Source organism: Salmo salar, chromosome 13, assembly GCF_965601325.2.
Source record: "Salmo salar chromosome 13, fSalSal1, whole genome shotgun sequence".
In the NCBI taxonomy this organism is placed as follows: Eukaryota; Metazoa; Chordata; class Actinopteri; order Salmoniformes; family Salmonidae; genus Salmo; species Salmo salar.
In genome coordinates, this window is record NC_138303.1 from 37,352,393 (window position 1) to 37,373,733 (window position 21,341).

The following is a 21,341-nucleotide window of genomic DNA, read 5'->3' on the forward strand; positions in this document are numbered from 1 at the left end:
ATGCCAACCTCAAGGGTTCATACACATTTCTTGATTTATACATGTAGTTCTCACGATGCATCATTCCATTTTATGGGCATTCAACAATTTTATGGACATTCAACAGTCATAGGCGACACATGCAACATCATGACAAATTAAACTACTGGCCGCCTCGTGTTAGATCAGTGACAAATATATTTTAATTTGGTCATATACTCTATTGAATGCATACAGGCACAAAAACAGGTTTTAAAAGCAGCTACGGTATTTTCAACATACATAATGAACAACATACATTAATAGCTATGTCTTCTCCATAGAACAGACAGTGTCCATGATGGGCACATGCTTCATCTGTCTTTGCATGCCGGTCATCAAATACAACCAGCTGTATTGTGTGCCAGTCTCACAGAGATGGGTGTTACCCATTAGTTAACAATTAATAGTGTACAATGAAGGGTGTTTAAGGTTTATAAAGTGCAAACATATTCCTTCATGTCTTTGATTATTTAACTTACATCAGGTCTGCCACAGAGTAACTCCTATATAGGCCATGATAATACTCACAGTGTTCACTTACAGTAAGAGCAATAACCTAAGCTTATTTGATCTACAGTTCCCCCTAGTGGGCTGTTTTTTTATGTCCATGTTGAGAACCCAGTTCTGAGAACCCATTGTTGGCTTAGCGGATGTGGGCCATCTCCTCTAGGAAGGGGGTCTTCATGCAGCCAGTGCAGAGCTGGTCCATCCACAGGGGCGCCTCGTGCTGCAGAGGGGTGCGTCGGGGGTAGAAGGTGTAGGAGAGGTCGTAGTTCAGCAGACAGCTGATGGAGGCCATGTAGACGTCTGAGAAGCGACACAGGCGGCGGGAGAAGTAGGTGGGGTTGTGACAGGTGCGGAAGATACTGCCGAACTGGGGGTTGAAGAGGTTCTTTGTTCTTAGTCTGTAATAAAAAGGGACAAGAGAGGAAGAGATAATACAAATACAAGTGGGTCATTTTCAGGCTCTGCAGATATGAAATCCTAATCACTTCAATGTCCAGAGTAATAGGTACTCAATCAGTACCACTAAATCCATGGGACCAACCTGAGCTCCTCTCTCTCCTTCAGCCAATCCTGCAGAACCTCCCTAGACTGTGAATCCCGATGCATCTACAAAAGGACATGACAAGAGTCAGCTAATGTATGGGAAAAACTTGACAACCATACTTAAGATGTACAGATACAGCTCCTTATCAAATAATGAATTCAAAAGAGATCTTGTATGTATGTTAATATGGGGAGAAGGGAAAACATGCCAGTATCTATTCCCCAGAGGAGTGTACCTGCATGCGTTCCAGCAGGCCTGTGAGGGCCTGAAGCCATGTGAGGCTCTGGGCGTACTGTTCTGTGTTCACCACCTTGGTCTCCAGATCCAGCTCAGGCACTATGGCTCCCGTACGCCACCCATGACGCAGCATCAGATCCTTGAAGAGGGAGAATACCATGTAAAGGACAGTAAACATATTCCGAGGTTTAATTCGTGAGTGAAAGAATATAATACAATAGAATAGTCTCTTTTGTTCACCAAAGAGTGAGCTTCTGTCTTGGGTTTCACCTCTCAGCAGGCAGCATGAACACACATTTAATAATTGTTATAATTGGGTTCGTAGGAGTTCAATATGTATGTAGTATATTGGTTCCTAGTTTATCATTATCATCATTGAAAAATATGGACTTTATGAGCCGGACGCAATACCTGCTAAAGCCCAAAGATGGCAGTCACCAGAGAACAACTTCCACAAGTGATGATTCGTCCCCGCCATCAGACTCACCCTCCAAATCGTCTAGTCGATTATGAGGTAAGCTACGATTCAAGGTAGAGAACACCATAAAGACCACCCCAACGAAGGACCACGAGTAGAGGTCGCTGCGGGAGGAATTACTTTCTCTCACAACCAGACCAGCAGCAGTTAAACTCCTGCAAAAGATGAGAGAATCACCCGCTCTTCTTCCAGAACGCTTGCAACGTGCCTGAAGCTAATTGAAGAGGAAAGTGACAAGTTGAGATGTGAGATAATGGAATTATTAGGAAGAGCTAACCTCATCCGCTTCAATGAGCATCCAGCAGTTCAATTCACCTCCCAGGCTGCGTCGCAACATTGAGGATGGAGCCTCATTCTCATCGGTTGCCAACTCACCAGCACCCCACAGCAGGCACCCTGACTCGAGGTCATCAAGATCAACGTCAGCCTGAGCTGGCATAGCTGGTGACAACCAGAGAGGACACACTGAGTTCACAAAGGCAGCATGATAAGATCAAACAGCACATTGAATAACTCAGGATCAGAGAGCTCCCCGACCCAAACCAGTCATCATCATTGTCATGATCAACTCAATCAAATCCTCACTGTCGTGAGCCATCGCCTACACCTGACCGGCGCCGTTGCCAGCCGACACCTGACCGCCGCCGTCAGCCGACACCTGACCGCAGCCGACACCTGACCCTCGCCGTCAGCCGACACCTGACCGCAGCCGACACCTGACCGCCGCCGTCAGCCGACACCTGACCGCAGCCGACACCTAACCGCCGCCGTCAGCCGACACCTGACTGCAGCCGACACCTGACTGCCACCGTTGCCAGCCGACACCTGACCGCCGCCGTCAGCCGACACCTGACCGCAGCCGACACCTGACTGCCGCCGACACCTGACCGCCGCCGTCAGCCGACACCTGACCGCCGCCGTCAGCCGACACCTGACCGCCGCCGTCAGCCGACACCTGACCGCCGCCGTCAGCCGACACCTGACCGCCGCCGTCAGCCGACACCTGACCGTCGTCGTCAGCCTACACCTGACCGCCGTCATCAGCCCTCACCTGATCTCCGCCGCCGCGACTACTCACCTGATCGTCGTTGTCACGCACCTGTCCGCTACTGCAAACCTTCTCCGCCCAGCTGGCAGCGCACCTACCGGGACCAACTCCTAACATCCCCAACTTCGTCAAAGATGACCCACGGGCGTTAGCCCTCAAGAATGTGCTGCCTGTAGATGCAACAGAGTGCTTCAAGTTTCAGATACTTGTTGACCCACTGAAGTTGGAAGAGGCGTTGCTAATTGCAGACTCCTACAGCAACAGCACATACCCATGCAGCAACACCTTGGATTCCCTCACAAAACTGTATGGCCAGCCCCACCAGCTTGCCCTCCAGCGTATCACAGGATTAATGGACAGTGGTGACACCAAGGTATTCTGAAGACACCCATTCCAACCCTGCTTCACCTGGCAGAGTGGCTTGAGTACGAGGTGAGAGTGCAAGAAGATGGCACGCAGTTCAGCTGCGACCAAGGCAGGGACCACCCTGGCTCACGTAGAGATCAGCGTAAAGACAAGTCTTTCCCCAAGACCACCACCATCCTCCACAGAGGTGAGCAGAGAAAGGACAAAGCCAAAGCCTGCACAGAACCAGTCTCTGGAGGAAAGGTCATGGGAGAAGCCAAAGTAGTACTGCCTGTTCAGTACTTCTTTGTGAGCTCTGGTTCACCCAGGATGGCGTGGAACACCAAGAGCGCACTCTTGGACTACGATGGCAATGTCTGTCTGACACTCTGGTCCACAAGCATGGTCCCATAGAGAAAGCTGGGCCCACCATGCGCAACATATATTGGATCCTTGCCAGCCAGTACGATCCACTCAGCTTCATCATCCCATACACTAGAGGTCTTCACGAATCCATCTGTACCCGAATACCTGAGACCCGATCCGGGACCCAAGCAGGTTCGGATCCAGAATTCAAAAAATTGTCACTGGTCTGGGTCAGATCTGATTGTCACGGGTCTTGGGTATGTATAATTTTAACTGACTTGTCCGGAAGGGCCCGTACAGATCCGAACGCGACAGCTGCAGTAGAAAGAGGGAGAGAGAAAAAGGTTATCATTAATGCTGCTGCTCTTGCTTTTCTCAAGAGTGTAGCATGGCGTGTGTAGCTTGTTATTGTTGTTGGCCAATCATAAGTCGTCAAAGCGGCGAGCTACAGTCATAGAGCCTCTGTGTGAGGCAAAAGTTAGGAGATATCTAGGCTAATCAATGGAAGATGAAATTAAAATGACGGAATTAAAAGTTAAAGGAGAAGGATAGGCTACAACGACCAAAAGCCAACAAGTAGGCTGCTATTTAATATTCTGTTGTTTTTACTTGTAACTGTAGGATGAGAAAGCGCATGCACTGTAGCCTCAGTTAGCCTAATTAGCTAACGTTAGCTAGCTTAACTAGTTTCTCCCGGGTTTGATGCAGTCAAAACAGGTACTACATAATCATATTTGATGATAAATAACCTAGCTATGGCAGCTATTAGTCTACTATATTACGAGTCAGCTTGGTTAGCTGCTGTCTCTTCCTCCGTTCTCCCTGCTCCCAGTGTCACTCGCTCACAGTATTTCCGCATATCGGGTCTAGGTGGGAAAGCCCGAAGTCCATTTCGGAAGACCTCTACCATACACCACACAGGCCAAGGCCATGGTCCAGAGGCTCTGAGACAAGAAAAGGGGTTGGGATAACCCAGATCTACCTGAAATTCTCCACTCCTGGGCTACAATATCCAGACCCCTTCTACTGCCAGTACAGGGCACGGAACCCCGCCGATCCTCTACAACTGGAATACTGACATAATCTGCCCGAGGATTCCAACAGGCCCCTCAGGCGCGACGTCCACTGAAGGCCCATTCTGCTAACCGCGGCCTACTAGCTACCTAGAGCTACATGGAACCCTACTAATTCCATGACTGGTCTATCGACGTCACCGCACGAAGAGGGAAAAACTGTTTCACCCCCATCGCGACGTACCCCAAAGACTAACTTGCTAGACCCGGTCTGTTAAATGCTAGCTTGCTTGCCCCGGTCTGCTAACTGCTAGCTTGTTTAGCCCCGGCCTACTAACTGTTAGCTTGTTATCATCGGCCTGCTAACTGTCTGAATCGCCGTGTCCCCAGTCATCCCAACCACTCACTGGACACATATGTTCACTTGGCTATGCATGCCTCTCTCTAATATCAATATGCCTCGTCCATTACTGTCCTGATTAGTTATTACTGTCTTATTTCACTGTACAGCCTCTAGCCCTGCTCAATATGCCTTAACCAACCATGTCGTTCCACCTCCTAGATATGCAATGACATCACCTGGTTTAAACGTCTCTAGAGACTATATCTCTCTCATCATTACTCAATGCCTAGGTTTACCTCCAATGTACTCACATCCTACCTTACCTGGCTGTACACTACGCCTTGAATCTATGCTATCGTGCCCAGAAACCTGCTCCTTTTACTCTCTGTTCCGAACGTGCTAGACGGCCAGTTCGTATAACCTTTAGCCGTACCCTTATCCTACTTCTCCTCTGTTCCTCTGGTGATGTGGAGGTTAATCCAGATCCTGCAGTGCCTAGCTCCACTCCCACTCCCCAGGTGCTCTCATTTGTTGACTTCTGTAACCGTAAAAGCCTTGGTTTCATGCATGTTAACATTAGAAGCCTACTCCCTAAGTTTGTTTCACTCACTGCTTTAGCACACTCTGCTAACCCGGATGTCTTAGCCGTGTCTGAATCCTGGCTTAGGAAAACCACCAAAAACCATGAAATCTCCATCGCTAACTATAACATTTTCCGCCAAGATAGAACTGCCAAAGGGGGTGGTGTTGCAATCTACTGCAAAGATAGCCTGCAGAGTTCTGTATTACTATCCAAGTCTGTACCCAAACAATTCGAGATTCTACTTCTAAAAATTCACCTTTCCAGAAACAAGTCTCTCACTGTTGCCGTTTGCTATAGACCTCCCTCTGCCCCCAGCTGTGCCCTCGATACCATATGTGAATTGATTGCCCCCCATCTATCTTCTGAGCTTGTGCTACTAGGTGACCTAAACTGGGACATGCTTAACACCCCGGCCATCCTACAATCTAAGCTTGATGCCCTCAATCTCACACAAATTATCAATGAACCTACCAGGTACAACCTCAAATCCATAAACACAGGCACCCTCATAGATGTCATCCTAACTAACTCGCCCTCCAAATACACCTCTGCTGTTTTCAATCAAGATCTCAGCGATCACTGCCTCATTGCCTGCATCCATAATGGGTCTGCGAACAAACGACCTCCACTCATCACTGTCAAACGCTCCCTAAAACACTTCTGCGAGCAGGCCTTTCTAATCAACCTGGCCGGGGTATCCTGGAATGACATTGACCTCATCTCGTCAGTAGATGATGCCTGGCTATTCTTTAAAAGTGCCTTCCTCACCATCTTAAATAAGTATGCCCCACTCAAAAAATGTAGAACTGGGAATAGAAATCATCCTTGGTTCACTCCAGACCTGTCTGCCCTTGACCAGCACAAAACATCCTGTGGCGTTCTGCATTAGCATCGAATAGCCCCCGTGATATGCAACTTTTCAGGGAAGTTAGGAACAAATATACACAGGCAGTTAAAAAAGCTAAGGCTAGCTTTTTCAAACAGAAATTTGCATCCTTTAGTACTAACTCAAAAAGTTCTGGGACACTGTAAAGTCCATGGAGAATAAGAGCACCTCCTCCCAGCTGCCCACTGCTCTGAGGCTAGGAAACACTGTTACCACCGATAAATCCACTATAATTGAGAATTTCAATAAGCATTTCTCTACGGCTGGCCATGATTTCCACCTGGCTACCCCTACCCCCGTCAACTGCCCGGCACCCTCCACAGCAACCCGCCAAAGCCCCCACCATTTCTCCTTCACCCAAATCCAGATAGCTGATGTTTTGAAAGAGCTGCAAAATCTGGACCCATACAAATCAGCCGGGCTTGACAATCTGGACCCTCTCTTTCTAAAATGATCTGCCAAAATTGTTGCAACCTCTATTACTAGCCTGTTCAACCTCTCTTTCGTATCGTCTGAGATTCCCAAAGATTGGAAAGCTGCTGCGGTCATCCCCCTCTTCAAAGGGGGTGACACTCTAGACCCAAACTGCTACAGACCTATATCTATCCTACCCTATCTTTCTAAGGTCTTAGAAAGCCAAATTAACAAACAGATTAACGACCATTTCGAATCCCACCGTACCTTCTCCGCTATGCAATCTGGTTTCAGAGCTGGTCATGGGTGCACCTCAGCCACGCTCAAGGTCCTAAATGATATCATAACCGCCATCGATAAGAGACATTACTGTGCAGCCGTATTCATCGACCTGGCCAAGGCTTTCGACGCTGTCAATCACCACATTCTTACTGGCAGACTCGACAGCCTTGGTTTCTCAAATGACTGCCTCGCCTGGTTTACCAACTACTTCTCTGATAAGAGTTCAGTGTGTCAAATCGGAGGGCCTGTTGTCCGGACCTCTGGCAGTCTCTATGGGTGTGCCACAGGGTTAAATTCTCGGCCCGACTCTCTTCTCTGTATACATCAATGATGTTGCTTTTGCTGCTGGTGATTCTCTGATCCACCTCTACGCAGACGACACCATTCTGTATACTTCTGGCCCCTCTTTGGACACTGTGTTAACTAACCTCCAGACGAGCTTCAATGCCATACAACTCTCCTTCTGTGGCCTGCAAACTGCTCTTAAACGCAAGTAAAACTAAATGCATGCTATTCAATCAATCACTGCCTGCACCTGCTCAGCCGTCCAGCATCACTACTCTGGACGGCTCTGACTTAGAATACGTGGACAACTACAAATACCTGGGTGTCTGGTTAGACTGTAAACTCTCCTTCCAGACTCACATTAAGCATCTCCAATCCAAAATTAAATCTAGAATCGGCTTCCTATATCGCAACAAAGCATCCTTCACTCATGCTGCCAAACATACCCTCGTAAATCTGACCATCCTACCGATCCTCGACTTCGGTGATGTCATCTATAAAATAGCTTCCAACACTCTACTCAACAAACTGGATGCAGTCTATCACAGTGCCATCCGTTTTGTCACCAAAGCCCCATACACTACCCACCACTGTGACTTATACACTCTCGTTGGTTGGCCCTCGCTTCATACTCGTCGCCAAACCCACTGGCTACAGGTTATCTACAAGACTCTGCTAGGTAAAGCCCCGCCTTATCTCAGCTCACTGGTCACCATAGCAGCACCCACTCGTAGCAAGCGCTCCAGCAGGTATATCTCACTGGTCACCTCCAAAGCCAATTCCTCCTTTGGTCGTCTTTCCTTCCAGTTCTCTGCTGTCAATGACTGGAATGAACTGCAAAAATCTCTGAAGCTGGAGACTCATATCTCCCTCACTAGCTTTAAGCACCAGCTGTCAGAGCAGCTCACAGATCACTGCACCTGTACATAGCCCATCTGTAAACAGCCGAACTATCTACCTACCTCATCCCCATACTGTATTTATTTATTTATTTATCTTGCTCCTTTGCACCCCAGTATCTCTACGTGCACATTCATCTTCTGCACATCTACCATTCCAGTGTTTAATTGCTATATTGTAATTACTTCGCCACCATGGCCTATTTATTGCCTTAACTTACCTCATTTGCACTCACTATATATAGACTTTTTGTTTTCTTTTGTTCTACTGTATTATTGACTGTATGTTTTGTTTATTCCATGTGTAACTCTGTGTTGTTGTATGTGTCGAATTGCTATGCGTTTATCTTGGCCAGGTCGCAGTTGCAAATGAGAACTTGTTCTCAACTAGCCTACCTGGTTAAATAAAGGTGAAATAAATAAATAAAAAATAAAACTTGGACCTCCCAGCCAGCACAAGAAGTGTCCATGTCTTCAGTGATGTTTCAGAGCATGTGTATGGTGCTGACGCGTACCTCCGCACTGAAGATGCCAATGGGCGGGTCTAGGTGGCATTCCTTGCAGCAATATCAAGAGTGGCTCCAAAATGGCAAGACTCGAGCTCTGCGATGCACTCAGCGGTGCCCAGCTGGCAGTGGCCCTCAGAAGAGAACTCACCCTGGAGATCCATGACATCACATACTGATCGGATTCTACAACAGTCTTAACCTAGCTCCAGTCAGACTCCAGCAGGTACAAAGTATTTGTGGGCACAAGACATGCACAAATAGAGGAGCTCACGGATCCCCAGGCCTGGCGTTACGTGGACACAGAGAGCAATCCAGCTGATGCTATCATACACGGCAAGACACTGTCTCAGCTCTCAGAACATAATCATTGGAGTCAATGTCCTCCCTTCCTATGGCAGGCACAGTAATCCTGGCTGAGAAGACCTGACAAAGTACCTCCTGAAAAAGAACAGGGGCTGTGGAAGCCTACTTTAGATGGACTCCTGTCAGCGGACACTAAGTTGTCTCTCCCTGATGTTTCCCAGTAAAGACACTTTTTAGGAGCTAGTGGAAGCCACGAGGGGGACAGTAGTGCCAAAAGATCCTCAGTTGACAACTTCAAGCAAGCCTAACTCAAAGTTCTTAGACATGCCCAGTCAGAGTTTCCCAAAAGACCTCTCCCTACTAGAAGCAGGTAAAGCCAGTTCCTCCGAGCAGCCGTTTGGTGACTCTGGCCCCAGAGTACAACAACGACACCGGAAAGATCCGTATTGGAGGTCGCTTTCGGAGATGTGATCCGGTCACAAGGCTACTAATTAAGAAATATGACAAGCAGCCGCGGTATCCAGGCCCAGAGAGGGTGTTTGTCGAGTTAATTGAGGGATCTGGATTCTGAGGGGAGGGCAGCTATCTGTCGCTTCCAGCATGGTGATGCCAGACAGATATAACTAAGATGGCTGACCTGCCTCCAGCCCAACTGCGGTTCTACAAGCCGACGTTCTATACTACAGGTGTGGAATGCTTTGGACCGTATGTTATCAAGATTGGCCGAAGAAATTAAAAGAGATGGGGCATCATCTGTACAGGTGGATCTATTGTCGAACATAGATACAAATTCGTTCCTGATGCTTTTGAGATGCTTCATCACTCGCAGAGGAAAGCCCTTTTGAGATCTTGTCAAATTGAGGATCACATTTCAAGGGAGGAGAGCAGCCCGCCAAAAGTGGCACAGGGATAAGGAAGACCTTGCAGTGGGGAGCGTTGTGATGATCGTGGACAATCAGTCTTCTAGAGCGCTCTGGCAATTTGGAACTGTCAAGTCAGTTATCCCTGAAGCAGACGGGAAAGTGAGGACAGTGGAGATCCAAGTCAAAGACAGAACCTACGTCAGGCCTGTCGCTCGGCTTATCCAGCTGTCCACCCTTCCTCAAGAAGCTACTAACCCTTAGCTGGCCTGTCAGTTGAAGCAAATTCGTTCAACACATTTGGGGGCGGCTGAAAAAATGGCCAGCTTTGTAGCACTCCCTTCTGGTTAGTTTAGTCAGGCAGTTTTCAGACCCTAACCACCTTTAGTTTTCTTTTTGACCAAGGTCACGCCAGTCATTCATATATTAACCAATCAGCAGCCTCTATTGCCAAGACTTCAGGTTAATTAATTTAGGACCCCTAGCATGGTAGGGCATAAGCCAGATAACATTGCTTTCCATCCTGACAAGCACCACGTTTTTCACTCTGCTACCTTTTTCCTCTTGTGGACAATGTCCTTGCTGTCTAACATTTTATTATGCATGCATCTAAAATGTAAGCGCCTTAAGATCATTATGTCCGTTGGTTTTGGAGCTAAGTATTGACTGTTGTTGTATTTTGACATTTATGTTGAGTTTGTTAGCTAGCTCGTGCTCCCGCTAGCATTAGTGCTAGCTTTAGCATTTACATTGAGAATGCATTAGTATGTTAGCATGCCTAGTAGCATTAGCCATTTGTTAGTGTTTTTCATTTGTGGTGATAGCTACAAGCCTGTTTAGTAGACAGATAGGCATATTTTCCTGCTGCATGGCTAGAGTCTATGTTTTTATTATCTCCCTTACAGAATCACATCTGTCAGTTTCAACAGTGGTCAGACCTGTGTGTGAGTGTGTGTGTGTGTGTCCATTAAAAAACTCTAAACTGGAAATACTGTCTCCTCATTGTTTTTGGACGGACATTGCTGTAGTGGTTACTACCGACCTGGAAACTGAGTTTTCTATCTATTTGAATGGTCCTTCGATTTTGTAACCAAACCATATTTTTCAATCATAGTGAGATAAAATAGTCACTCACAGCCAAGTCACTGTAGAGATGGTCTCCAAAGTATAGCACACTGGACCCTCTCCAGCCTGTCAGCCTCAGGAAGTCGTAGAGGTTTCCCTGAAACACAAACTAAATGCCTCAGTATTCTGTTAAAGGGGAGATGTCATAAGCGTTGTAGTTTAATATTGAAGATGTACACACTTGTTTGTAGATCTGTCCTTTGTCCAGACTGTTTATTTTGTCCCACTGGAGGTCACCATTTCCATCCAGGCGTCTAAATGGTCTGTAAAAGGGGCAACATTGGCGAGCAAATTGAATATGGTCCCAATAAACCTGGTCAACAAGAACACTCCATACTCACTTGACACAGTCATTGAAGAAGTGTGGTTTGTCTGCCTGAACGATGACCACGTCAAAGAAGTCCCTCCAGTCCTTCCCAACCATGTACCTCATGCCTTTATCCCTACAATCAGAGATATCAGAGAGTGAGTGGACCACAGGAGGCTGCTGAGAGGAGGACAGCTCATAATAATGGTTGGAACGGAGCGAATGGAATGGCATCAAACACATGGAAACTATGTGCTTGATATATTTGATACCATTCCACTTATTCCACTTCAGCCATTACCACGAGCCCGTCCTCCCCAATTAAGGTGCCACCAACCTCCTGTGGATTGGACCAATCTTACAGAGAAAGCAACAGAGGTGTGGCTCATTCCATTAACCAAAATAGACTGTGCTGACCGACTGTGAGTGCTTCTGCCCACTCTTCCCATTCGTCAATAGTGTTCTGACTGAATGATACATCAGTGTTTGTGTTTCCTCTGTCAATCATGTTGGGTAACCATGAAAACAAGTAATTGACATTAGGAGAATGACTCTTCCACGATCCATCGTAATTGTGGTCAATTTACCAACCAATCAATACGTTATTCAAACCAACATGACCCTGGGTCTTCATCCTCAGATGGACACTCACACAAAGCTGAAGGGGCTGTTGGTGATGAGGAACAGTTTCTTCCCGTGGCTGACCAGGCGATGCAGAACAGCATACGTCTCATCCCCTCCCAGAATGTACTTCTCTATGGATGGGAAATGAGGGGAAAAATAACAACATTAACAAAAACATGTCAAACTTTAACATTCTGCAGGCTTCTGAAAATAAGGCATTTGACTGGACTCCACAAACAGAATCCAACACCGCTCACCCAGATCTTGCATGATCCATTTGTACATGTAGCCTTTGATGTGAACCATCCCAATGGCTTCCTGAGGATAAAAATAACATACATTATGCAAATAACAAGTGCCAATGAATCTACTTAAATTCAGTTACAACATGTACCTACAGATAAGGATAAATTCAACATGCTCATAGTGCATATAGTCAGGTTCTGAATATCACACTCTCTACTCCAACCCAGTCTAACAGGCAGAAGAGCTTGGTTACAAAAGGGACGAGGGAGGATAAAGTCAGAGCTAGATCACTTCTGTTTCTCCTGGCAGACAAAGTGAATCTGAAAAAGACAAACTGTAATCTAAACCCTTTGACCCCAGTGTGGAATGAGAACAGCTATTGTTCATTAGTCCACATGTCTGAATCCCTGGCAACCTCTCTCTAGGAGGAGGACAGGGATCTGAACCTGGTGCTGAAAACCCCCACTGTGTCCAAACGGTCAAATTAACCTGGCAGAGGGTTTGGAAAAGCAGCAAGAGGGAGGGAAAGAACATTACACAAGGTGATAAATGGCATGAGAGTGTGCTGTGAGAGTGTGCTATGAGAGTGTGCTGAGACACTCACTGAAACGTCTTTGTAGAGGTGCTCGGGATCGTACTCGATGTCGTTGGAGATGAAGAAATCATTGGCCACAGCCAGGAGGGTCATCTCTGGGATGGAGAAGATATCCATGAACTGCTTAACCTTGGGTCCCTATGGATGATAGATCAGCTGCTTATTGTATGCTTATAAAAAAAATACAGTTATACCATGACTCTAAATTGGGTGTGATTAGAGAAATGCGGTTTCAAAATGTACATAAAATACTTATTTATAAACATTATATTACCACCTAATGCTTCTAGCTCAAATGAGGCACCATGTTTGGAACCAGTTACTTTCCATTGAGGAAAAAAATTAAACCAGTGTCCACAGGGAGCAAGGCCTGTACACAGAGCTAATCCCTAATTTATAAAGACAGGGATCCCAGTGCCAGACCCAGAGGATTGTGGGTAGTGGGCGCATGTTTGTGATGGAAGATTAGAAGGCAGGGGAGGCATGGTGTGCTCCCTCCACAGTGTTGTATTCAATGTAGAAGAATGTAAAGAATGTGAACCTGTGTGAAAACATCAAAGCCCCTGGCCCTACAGACTGAACCTGATGAACAAACACTATGCCACAGTCAGACTGTCAGACCACATGTAGAGATGTATTAAGATTTGTCCAATAATAACCTGTAATTACAAACAAACTGCAAAAAGGCTTTAACGTTAACATCCTGTAGCAGGTTAGCTCTTTTACTTGATTTGTGAAATGTTGCTTGTCAGTTGCTAAAAGAGTAATGACAAAAGTCGAGCTTACAAAATACAATGCTTATATCAAATCAAATTTTATTAGGTCACATGCGCCGAATACAACAGGTGTAGACCTTACAGTAAATGCTTACTTATAAGCCATTAACCAACAATGCAGTTTTAAGAAAATACAACAACAAAAAAGTAAGAGATAAGAATAACAAATAATTAAAGAGCAGCAGTAAATAACAATAGAGGGGCTATATACAGGGGGTACCGGGACAGAGTCAATGTGCGGGGGCACCGGTGTCGAGGTAATTGAGGTAATATGTACATATAGGTAGAGTTATTAAAGTGACTAAGCATAGATAATAACAGAGAGTGACAGCAGCAATGTACTGGGCCGTACGCACTACCCTCTGTAGTGCCTTGCAGTCGGAGGCCGAGCAGTTGCCATACCAGGCAGCGATGCAACCCGTCAGGATGCTCTTGATGGTGCAGCTGTAGAAACTTTTGAGGATCTGAGGACCCATGCCAAATCTTTTCAGTCTCCTGAGGGGGAATAGGTTTTGTCGTGCCCTCTTCATGACTGTTTTGGTGTGCTTGGACCATGCTAGTTTGTTGGTGATGTGGACGCCAAGGAACTTGAAGCTCTCAACCTGCTCCACTACAGCCCCGTCGATGAGAATGGGGACGTGCTCGGTCTTCCTTTTCCTGTAGTTCACGATCAGCTCCTTTGTCTTGATCACACTGAGGGAGAGGTTGTTGTCCTGGCACCACATGATCAGGTCTCTGACCTCCTCCCTGTAGGCTGTTTCATCAATGTTGGTGATCAGGCCTACCACTGTTGTGTCATCAGCAAACTTAATGAGGGTGTTGGAGTCGTGCCTGTCCGTGCAGTCATGAGTGAACAGGGAGGACAGGAGGGGACTGAGCACGCACCCCTGAGGGGCCCCCGTGTTGAGGATCAGCGTGGCGGATATGTTGTTACCTACCCTTACCACCTGGGGGCAGCCCGTCAGGAAGTCCAGGATCCAGTTGCAGAGGGAGGTGTTTAGTCCCAGGGTCCTTAGCTTAGTGATGAGCTTTGAGGGCACTATTCTGTTGAACGCTGAGCTGTAGTCAATGAATAGCATTCTCACATAGGTGTTCCTTTTGTCCAGGTTGGAAAGGGCAGTGTGGAGTACAATAGAGATTGCATCATCTTGCGGATCTGTTGGTGTGGTATGCAAATTGGAGTGGGTCTAGGGTTTCTGGGATAATGGTGTTGATGTGATACATGACCAGCCTTTCAAAGCATTTCATGGCTACAGACGTGAGTGCTCCTGGTCAGTAGTCATTTAGGCAGGGACTACGGTGGTCTGCTTGAAACATGTTGATATTACTGGCAAATGTCAGTGAAGACACTTGCCAGTTGGTCAGCGCATGCTCGGTGTACACGTCCTGGTAATCCGTCTGGCCCAGCGGCATTGTGAATGTTGACCTGTTTCAAGGTCTTACTCACATCGGCTGCGGAGAGCGTGATCACAGTTAACCGGAACAGCTGATGCTCTCATGCATGTTTCAGTGTTACTTGCCTCGAAGCGAGCATAGAAGTTATTTAGTTCGTCTGGTAGGCTCGTGTCACTGGGCAACTCTCGGCTGTGCTTCCCTTTGTAGTCTGTAATAGTTTGCAAGCCCTTCCACATCCGACGAGTGTCGGAGCCGATGTAGTATGATTCGATCTTAGTCCTTTATTGACGCTTTGCCTGTTTGATGGTTCGTCGGAGGGCATAGCGGGATTTCTTATAAGCTTCTGGGTTAGAGCCCGGAAATCAGGAGGATAGAGTTATGGTCAGATTTGCCAAATGGAGGGCGAGGGAGAGCTTTGTATGCGTCTAAAGGTAATGTCATTTTAAGTAGGACCTGTCCTCATAACTGTTGGCGGCAGATTAAAATAAAATACCTTGATCCTGTCAGTGCACTAAGAGTGAATATTTTAACAGGCAACTCTGGAGGAAATGTATTCTTCAAGGACACAGTGACTGACCTTTCCATAGAAGCCGCTGACCTGGTGCAGGGGGACATGGTGCGTCCCCCCATAGAGCCTCAGGACCTCCTCATCTGGAACTGGGTTCAGCCCCCTAAAGGGCCAACACAGTTTTAGTACACTGACTGACATTGCAGAGTGTTATTCACCAACCCATAAACAGAACTCACCGATACACAGTCCCCAGCTGAATGTAATGGAAAGCATCTATCTTCATCAGGAGGCCCTGGGGGAAGACAAAACATATAGTACTGTAAACGCACTGCACCTTGAGATTGGATGTTTAAAAGAGTGGCAGAAGTGCTTTACGGGGTTTACCTTTTGAATATCATAGTGAAGACCCCGTGCAGCAAAGTTGGGGATGTAGTCATATTTGCGGATACCTTCAGGGTACTGTCAAACAACAGCAGAAGATGCTCAGCTTAGAAGGGTCCACAACTGTACTCATACATGGAATTATCAGGAAAACTGAATATACAATACGTATTGGCGGGTTAGTTAGAGAACACACACCTTGAAGTGCTCGATGAGGAAGTCTCGGGCAGTGTTGTAGATCATAGTGTTAAGGGCATCGGAGTAGAGGGCCAGGGTGTAGTCATAGTCAAACCCATAGATGTCCACCTCCGCTAGGCTGACCTCGTTGTTGGCGTAGATAGTGGAGGAGTTGAGCAGGTTACACACACTTGGTGGGATCAGGTCTGGAAAGAGACAGCACAGAGACATACACTGTAATAGAGCGACAACATAATAGACTGATACTATGTTTATGGCATCAGAGATGACATAACTACAGCTTTATACCATTTGGTACTTCAATGTTAAGTACTAATGTTTTTTTTAGATGATGCCAATTGTACAGCAGGAGTGCACTGTACCTGAAGCAAAGTACTGAGTTTAGTGAGGCAAGCAACAACAGAATTACAGGGTAATCATTGGGGGTAAGAAATGTGAAACACTGAATGGGATTTAGAGGAAAATTAACTTTTGCACACACACACAAACAGCCAAATGTGTTCATAATCTAAATCACTGGACCTAAAAATTGAGCAAAATCCCAGATTTTCATGTGAATATTCTAAAATCAGCATAACCAATATGCGTATTTTCCCACAAGAAATGTTTCCATCAAAATGACTTGTTGCAAATAAAAGGCTGTGTGTGATGACCTAGCCCTAGCGCACATGCAAATACCTTTTGAGGGAAAATTCCCATGGAACGAATCACCACAACAACCACCACTCACACAGTTCCCATCGATCCTGCGCCTCCCCCTACCCGTTGGCTACAGCGCACAGATAGTTTACATTATGAGATTATTATTATGGACAAAAGAGCGAGATTATTTTTATTTGTCAAACTGCAGCCAAACATCGATTATCATGTCACCAGAATAAGACCCTCGATATTTATTGGAAAGGAGCGTCAAACTCATCACTGTGCACTTCCACCACCCAGTGAAGTTTATCATCATTTATTTCATCTCTAGCCTAATAAACCACATACTTTGCTGATGAGTCGTAGTGGGAGGACCGCACAACATGTCATAGTGTGACTCAAAGTTGACTTCGATATAATGGTTAATATATCAATATTTGCACAAACGCGTTTCCACCGACATTTCTCCCATAATTAATTTTACCGACGCACAAAAAAAAAACTCGTCTAGCGTACTTTCTTTTGTCGACATTTGGAAAGTTTATCGAAAAGTGTTTTTTCAATCAGGCGTGTCATGCAATTGTTTATCCTAAATGTACTTTACTAGCAAAAAAGATTTCATGGAAACATGGTTTGTGTCTATTTTTGTATTGCTCTGCGTGTTTTCAACCCGGTTCTTCCAGTGCAATCATAACAGCCACACAGCAAACACACAGACTCAGATTAAAAAGAGGATCACCAACGGTTTCCCAATCTATCACTAAATCCCTGGAATATGACGACGCTACCATGTTTCATTTTTAGCTGTCTATGACAGATAAGTGGGCCAAGGCCTTTTGGATGAGACGAGTGACAGCAGCTGGCCGTTAACGTGACAGATTGACCATATCTAGCTTGAAACCTCATTCTCAGATTTGTGTCTCTCCTCTAACTCTGCCTCTACCTTCACTACCAAGTACGATCCTTCTAGTGTCTTTATAGTGGAGGTTATGGCTATGTGTTTGTGTGCTGACAATCTAAAGAAGGAGTAGATAATTAATCACAATATGCAATCGTATGGCTAGTGGGTAAATGAGAAAGAGTGTGTCGGGGAGACCATGGCCTGTCCTGTAGGGGTCTGGGATTGGTTCTGAGATCGTTTTTTTGAATATAGCCTGTAGAATTATAGAGTATGTTGGTTAAGACAATTTGGTTCACTTTCATTTTTTCAGAACAAGACCAATGACAGGATTGCCATCCAGCTGTCATGCTTGACCCACTTTCAAACCTAGGGAAGGGATGAACTATTACAGCACTGGTCTAGAAGAGGATGAACTCATATAATCCCTGTGCATACAGTAATGTCTTCAACCAGGACATGACAAGACTCACATCAGTAGCAGATGGGGAGTAATACGGAATCATTCCCCAACAGCACCCATCACTATAAGTGTACGCACGTCACAAATGATGGGAATCCTTTGAAGTTTACCCTGCAGACATTGAGAGTATTTGTATTTTGTATTTATTAAGGATCCCCTTTATCTGCTGCCTTCTTCCTGGGGTCCTGCAACATTAAGGCAGTTATATACAATTTAAAATATTACATTTCATAATACTTTTCACAACACATTAAGAGTGTGCCCTCAGGCCACTACTCTACTACCACATATCTACAATCCAAAATCCATGTGTACGTGTGTAGAGTGCGTGTCTTATCATGTGTCTGTGTGTCTGTGCCTGTGTGTGTCTCTCTTCACAGTCCCCGCTGTTCCATAAGGTGTATTTTTATCTGTTTTTTAAATCGCATTCTACTGCTTGCATCAGTTACCTGATGTGGAATAGAGTTCCATGTAGTCATGGCTCTATGTAGTACTGTGTGCCTCCCTTAGCCTGTTCTGGACTTGTGGATTGTGAAGAGACCTTTGGTCCCATGTCTTGTGGGGTATGCATGGGTGTCTGAGCTGTGTGCTAGTAGTTTAAACAGACACCTCAGTGCATTCAGCATGTCAACACTTCTTACAAAAACAAGTAGTGATGAAGTCAATCTCTCCTCCACTTTGAGCCATGAGAGATCTACATCCATATTATTATTAATGTTAGCTCTCTGTGTACATCCAAGGGCCAGCCGTGCTGCCTTGTTCTGAGCCAATTATTATTTTCCGAGGTCTCTCTTTGTGGCAACTAACCACACAACTGAACAGTAGTCCAGGTGTGACAAAACTAGGGCCCTGTTGATAGTGTTGTTAAAAAGGCAGAGCAGCACTTTATTATGGACAGACTTCTCCCCATCCTAGCTACTGTTGTATCAACATGTTTTGACCAGGACAGTTTACAATCCAGGGTTACTCGATGCAGTTTAGTCACCTCAACGTTCTCAATTTCCACATTATTTATTAAAGATTTAGTTGAGGTTTATGGTTTAGTGAATGATTTGTCCCAAATACAATGCTTTTATATATTTTTTTATATTTAGGACTAAGTTATTCCTTGCCACCCATTCTGAAACTAACTGCAGCTCTTTGTTAAGTGTTGCAGTGATTCCACTCGCTGTAGTAGCTGGCGTGTATAGTGTTGAGTCATCCTCATACTTAGACACCGTGGCATGTCATTAGTAAAGATTGAGAAAAGTAAGGGGCCTAGAAAGATGCCCTGGGTAATTCCTGATTTAACCTGGATTATGTTGGAGAGGCTTCCATTAAAGAACAACCTCTGTGTTCTGTTAGACAGGTAACTCTTTATCCACAATATAGCAGGGGGTGTAAAGCCATAACACATGTTTTTCCAGCAGCAGACTATGATCGATAATGTCAAAAGCTGCACTGAAGTCGAACAAGACAGCTCCCACAATCTTTTTATCATCCATTTCTCTCAGCCAATCATCAGTCATTTCTGGAGGCACTGTGCTTGTTGAATGTCCTTCCCTATAAGCAATGCTGAAAGTTTGTTGTCAATTTGTTTACAGTAAAATAGCATTTTAACTGGTCAAACACAATTTCTTTCCAAAAGTTTACTAAGGGTTGGTAACAGGCTGATTGGTCAGCTATTTGAGCCAGTATAGGGTGCTTTACTATTCTTGGGTAGCATAATTACTTTTGCTTCCCTCCAGGCCTGAGGGCACACACTTTCTTGTAGGCTTAAATTGACGATATGACAAACAGGAGTGGCAATATCGTCCGTTATCCTCAGTAATTTTCCATCCAAGTTGTCAGACCCCGGTGGCTTGTTATTGTTGATAGATCATTTTTTCACCTCCTCCACACTCACTTTACGGAATTCAAAATTACAATGCTTCTCTTTCATCATTTCATCAGTTATACTTGGATGTGTAGTGTCAGCGTTTGTTGTTGGCATGTCATGCATACATTTGTTAATCTCGCCAAAGTATTCAAGTAATTGGCAATATAAGTGGGTTTCGTAATGAATGAGCCATCTGATTCAATGAATGATGGAGCAGTTTGACTTTTTGCCCAAAATGTCATTTAAGGTGCTCCAAAGCTTTTTTGCTATCATTCTTTATATAATTTTTTTGTTTCATAGTATCATTTCTTATTGTTATTCAGTTTAGTCACATGATTTCTCAATTTACAGTACGTTTGGGGGGAGAAAATATGACAAAGGACAACTGTGAGGTCAGTCTACTACTTACCGTGCACAAGCCGTTTCATCTCATTATAACGTGCCCATAAGTACGTCCTTTGATCTGCTTTTGGGGCGGTGGAGGAGTACGATCGTCCAGACACTGTCAACGGCTCCTCGGGACCCTTCTTGCCCCCAACCTGATGTCTTTGAGCGGCAGGTGTAGAGGAGCAAGCGGCAGGTAAAGGCATCGCCGCCGACCTGCAATTTGATTCACAGCTTTGATCTTTACACTTCTTCTCTCCACTTTTCAATTCCCTGCTTGTTGAAAAGTTTATAATTTTCGAAGATCTTGAAAGAGGTGGTGTCCAGCTACCGTTTTGCCATAATGCACGGCCCAGTGTAGTACCCACTTTTTTGCAGGCCATTCTAAGAAAAAACGGCGAAAACAATGCGTAAAAATATACCCGTCGAGTTTACAATTGCTTTAACGGAACTTGACCAATGAACTTGGTACCTGTTTACAGAATAAATAACTGCAAGTACCGCTGACTGCAGTGTACAGTTTGGGCAGGGCTCAATGTGGGCGGAGTCAAACGGCGGGGCCGCCCTCAATGTGGGCGGAGTCTAACTTTTGGCTCCGCCCACGCTTGACCCCGCCCACTTGTTTTTGTCCATCTGAGATTTGACAGTCAGACACTGACTACAAACATACACGTTTGCGCAAGGCACACGTTGAAAACAAACGTATTTCATTTTTGAAGATCGTAAGAAATATTATATAAAGTGGTACCAGCACATGTGTTGTAACACTTTTTGCTTCATGCTATATTTGAGACAAGCTACTGATATTGTTGCAGTGAACAACAGACTTGTTATGTGAGTCATGCACTGTTAAAATTGTGTTGATAAATGTTTTACCTTTGTAATTATATTATTTATATATATACAGTTACTACCTATCCTGATTTATAATGCCATTTACTCATGAGAATGGAGACAGACTATACCATATAGACATACTGACAAGCTGAATGTGCTTTTGTACATTAAGTTACAG

General features: G+C 45.3%; 1 protein-coding gene across 1 annotated transcript; it reads right to left on the reverse strand.

Annotated features, from left to right (window-relative positions):
* Positions 1-159: 159 nt before the first annotated feature.
* On the reverse strand, positions 160-20,841 carry LOC106567250 (5'-nucleotidase domain-containing protein 2). The gene is made up of 14 exons (XM_014136313.3): positions 20,352-20,841; positions 16,082-16,266; positions 15,887-15,961; positions 15,739-15,794; positions 15,569-15,662; positions 12,830-12,958; positions 12,237-12,297; positions 12,008-12,110; positions 11,390-11,491; positions 11,230-11,311; positions 11,059-11,145; positions 1,308-1,448; positions 1,070-1,134; positions 160-926 (listed from the first exon to the last, which is right to left on the reverse strand). Exons 1-14 carry the CDS (start codon positions 20,707-20,709, stop codon positions 665-667), a joined length of 1,800 nt encoding a protein of 599 aa, XP_013991788.2. The 5' UTR covers positions 20,710-20,841; the 3' UTR covers positions 160-664.
* Between the last annotated feature and the right edge of the window lie 500 nt (positions 20,842-21,341).

Coding starts and splice junctions, on each gene's coding strand:
- LOC106567250 (XM_014136313.3), bottom strand. CDS start 20,709: ATGGCCTGCAAAAAAGTGGGTACTACACTGGGCCGTGCATTATGGCAA. Junction 12,959..15,568: donor TCAGCGGCTTCTATGGAAAG/GTCAGTCACTGT, acceptor TATCATCCATAG/GGACCCAAGGTTAAGCAGTT. Junction 1,449..11,058: donor ATCTCTACAGTGACTTGGCT/GTGAGTGACTAT, acceptor TCCCTCTTCAAG/GATCTGATGCTGCGTCATGG.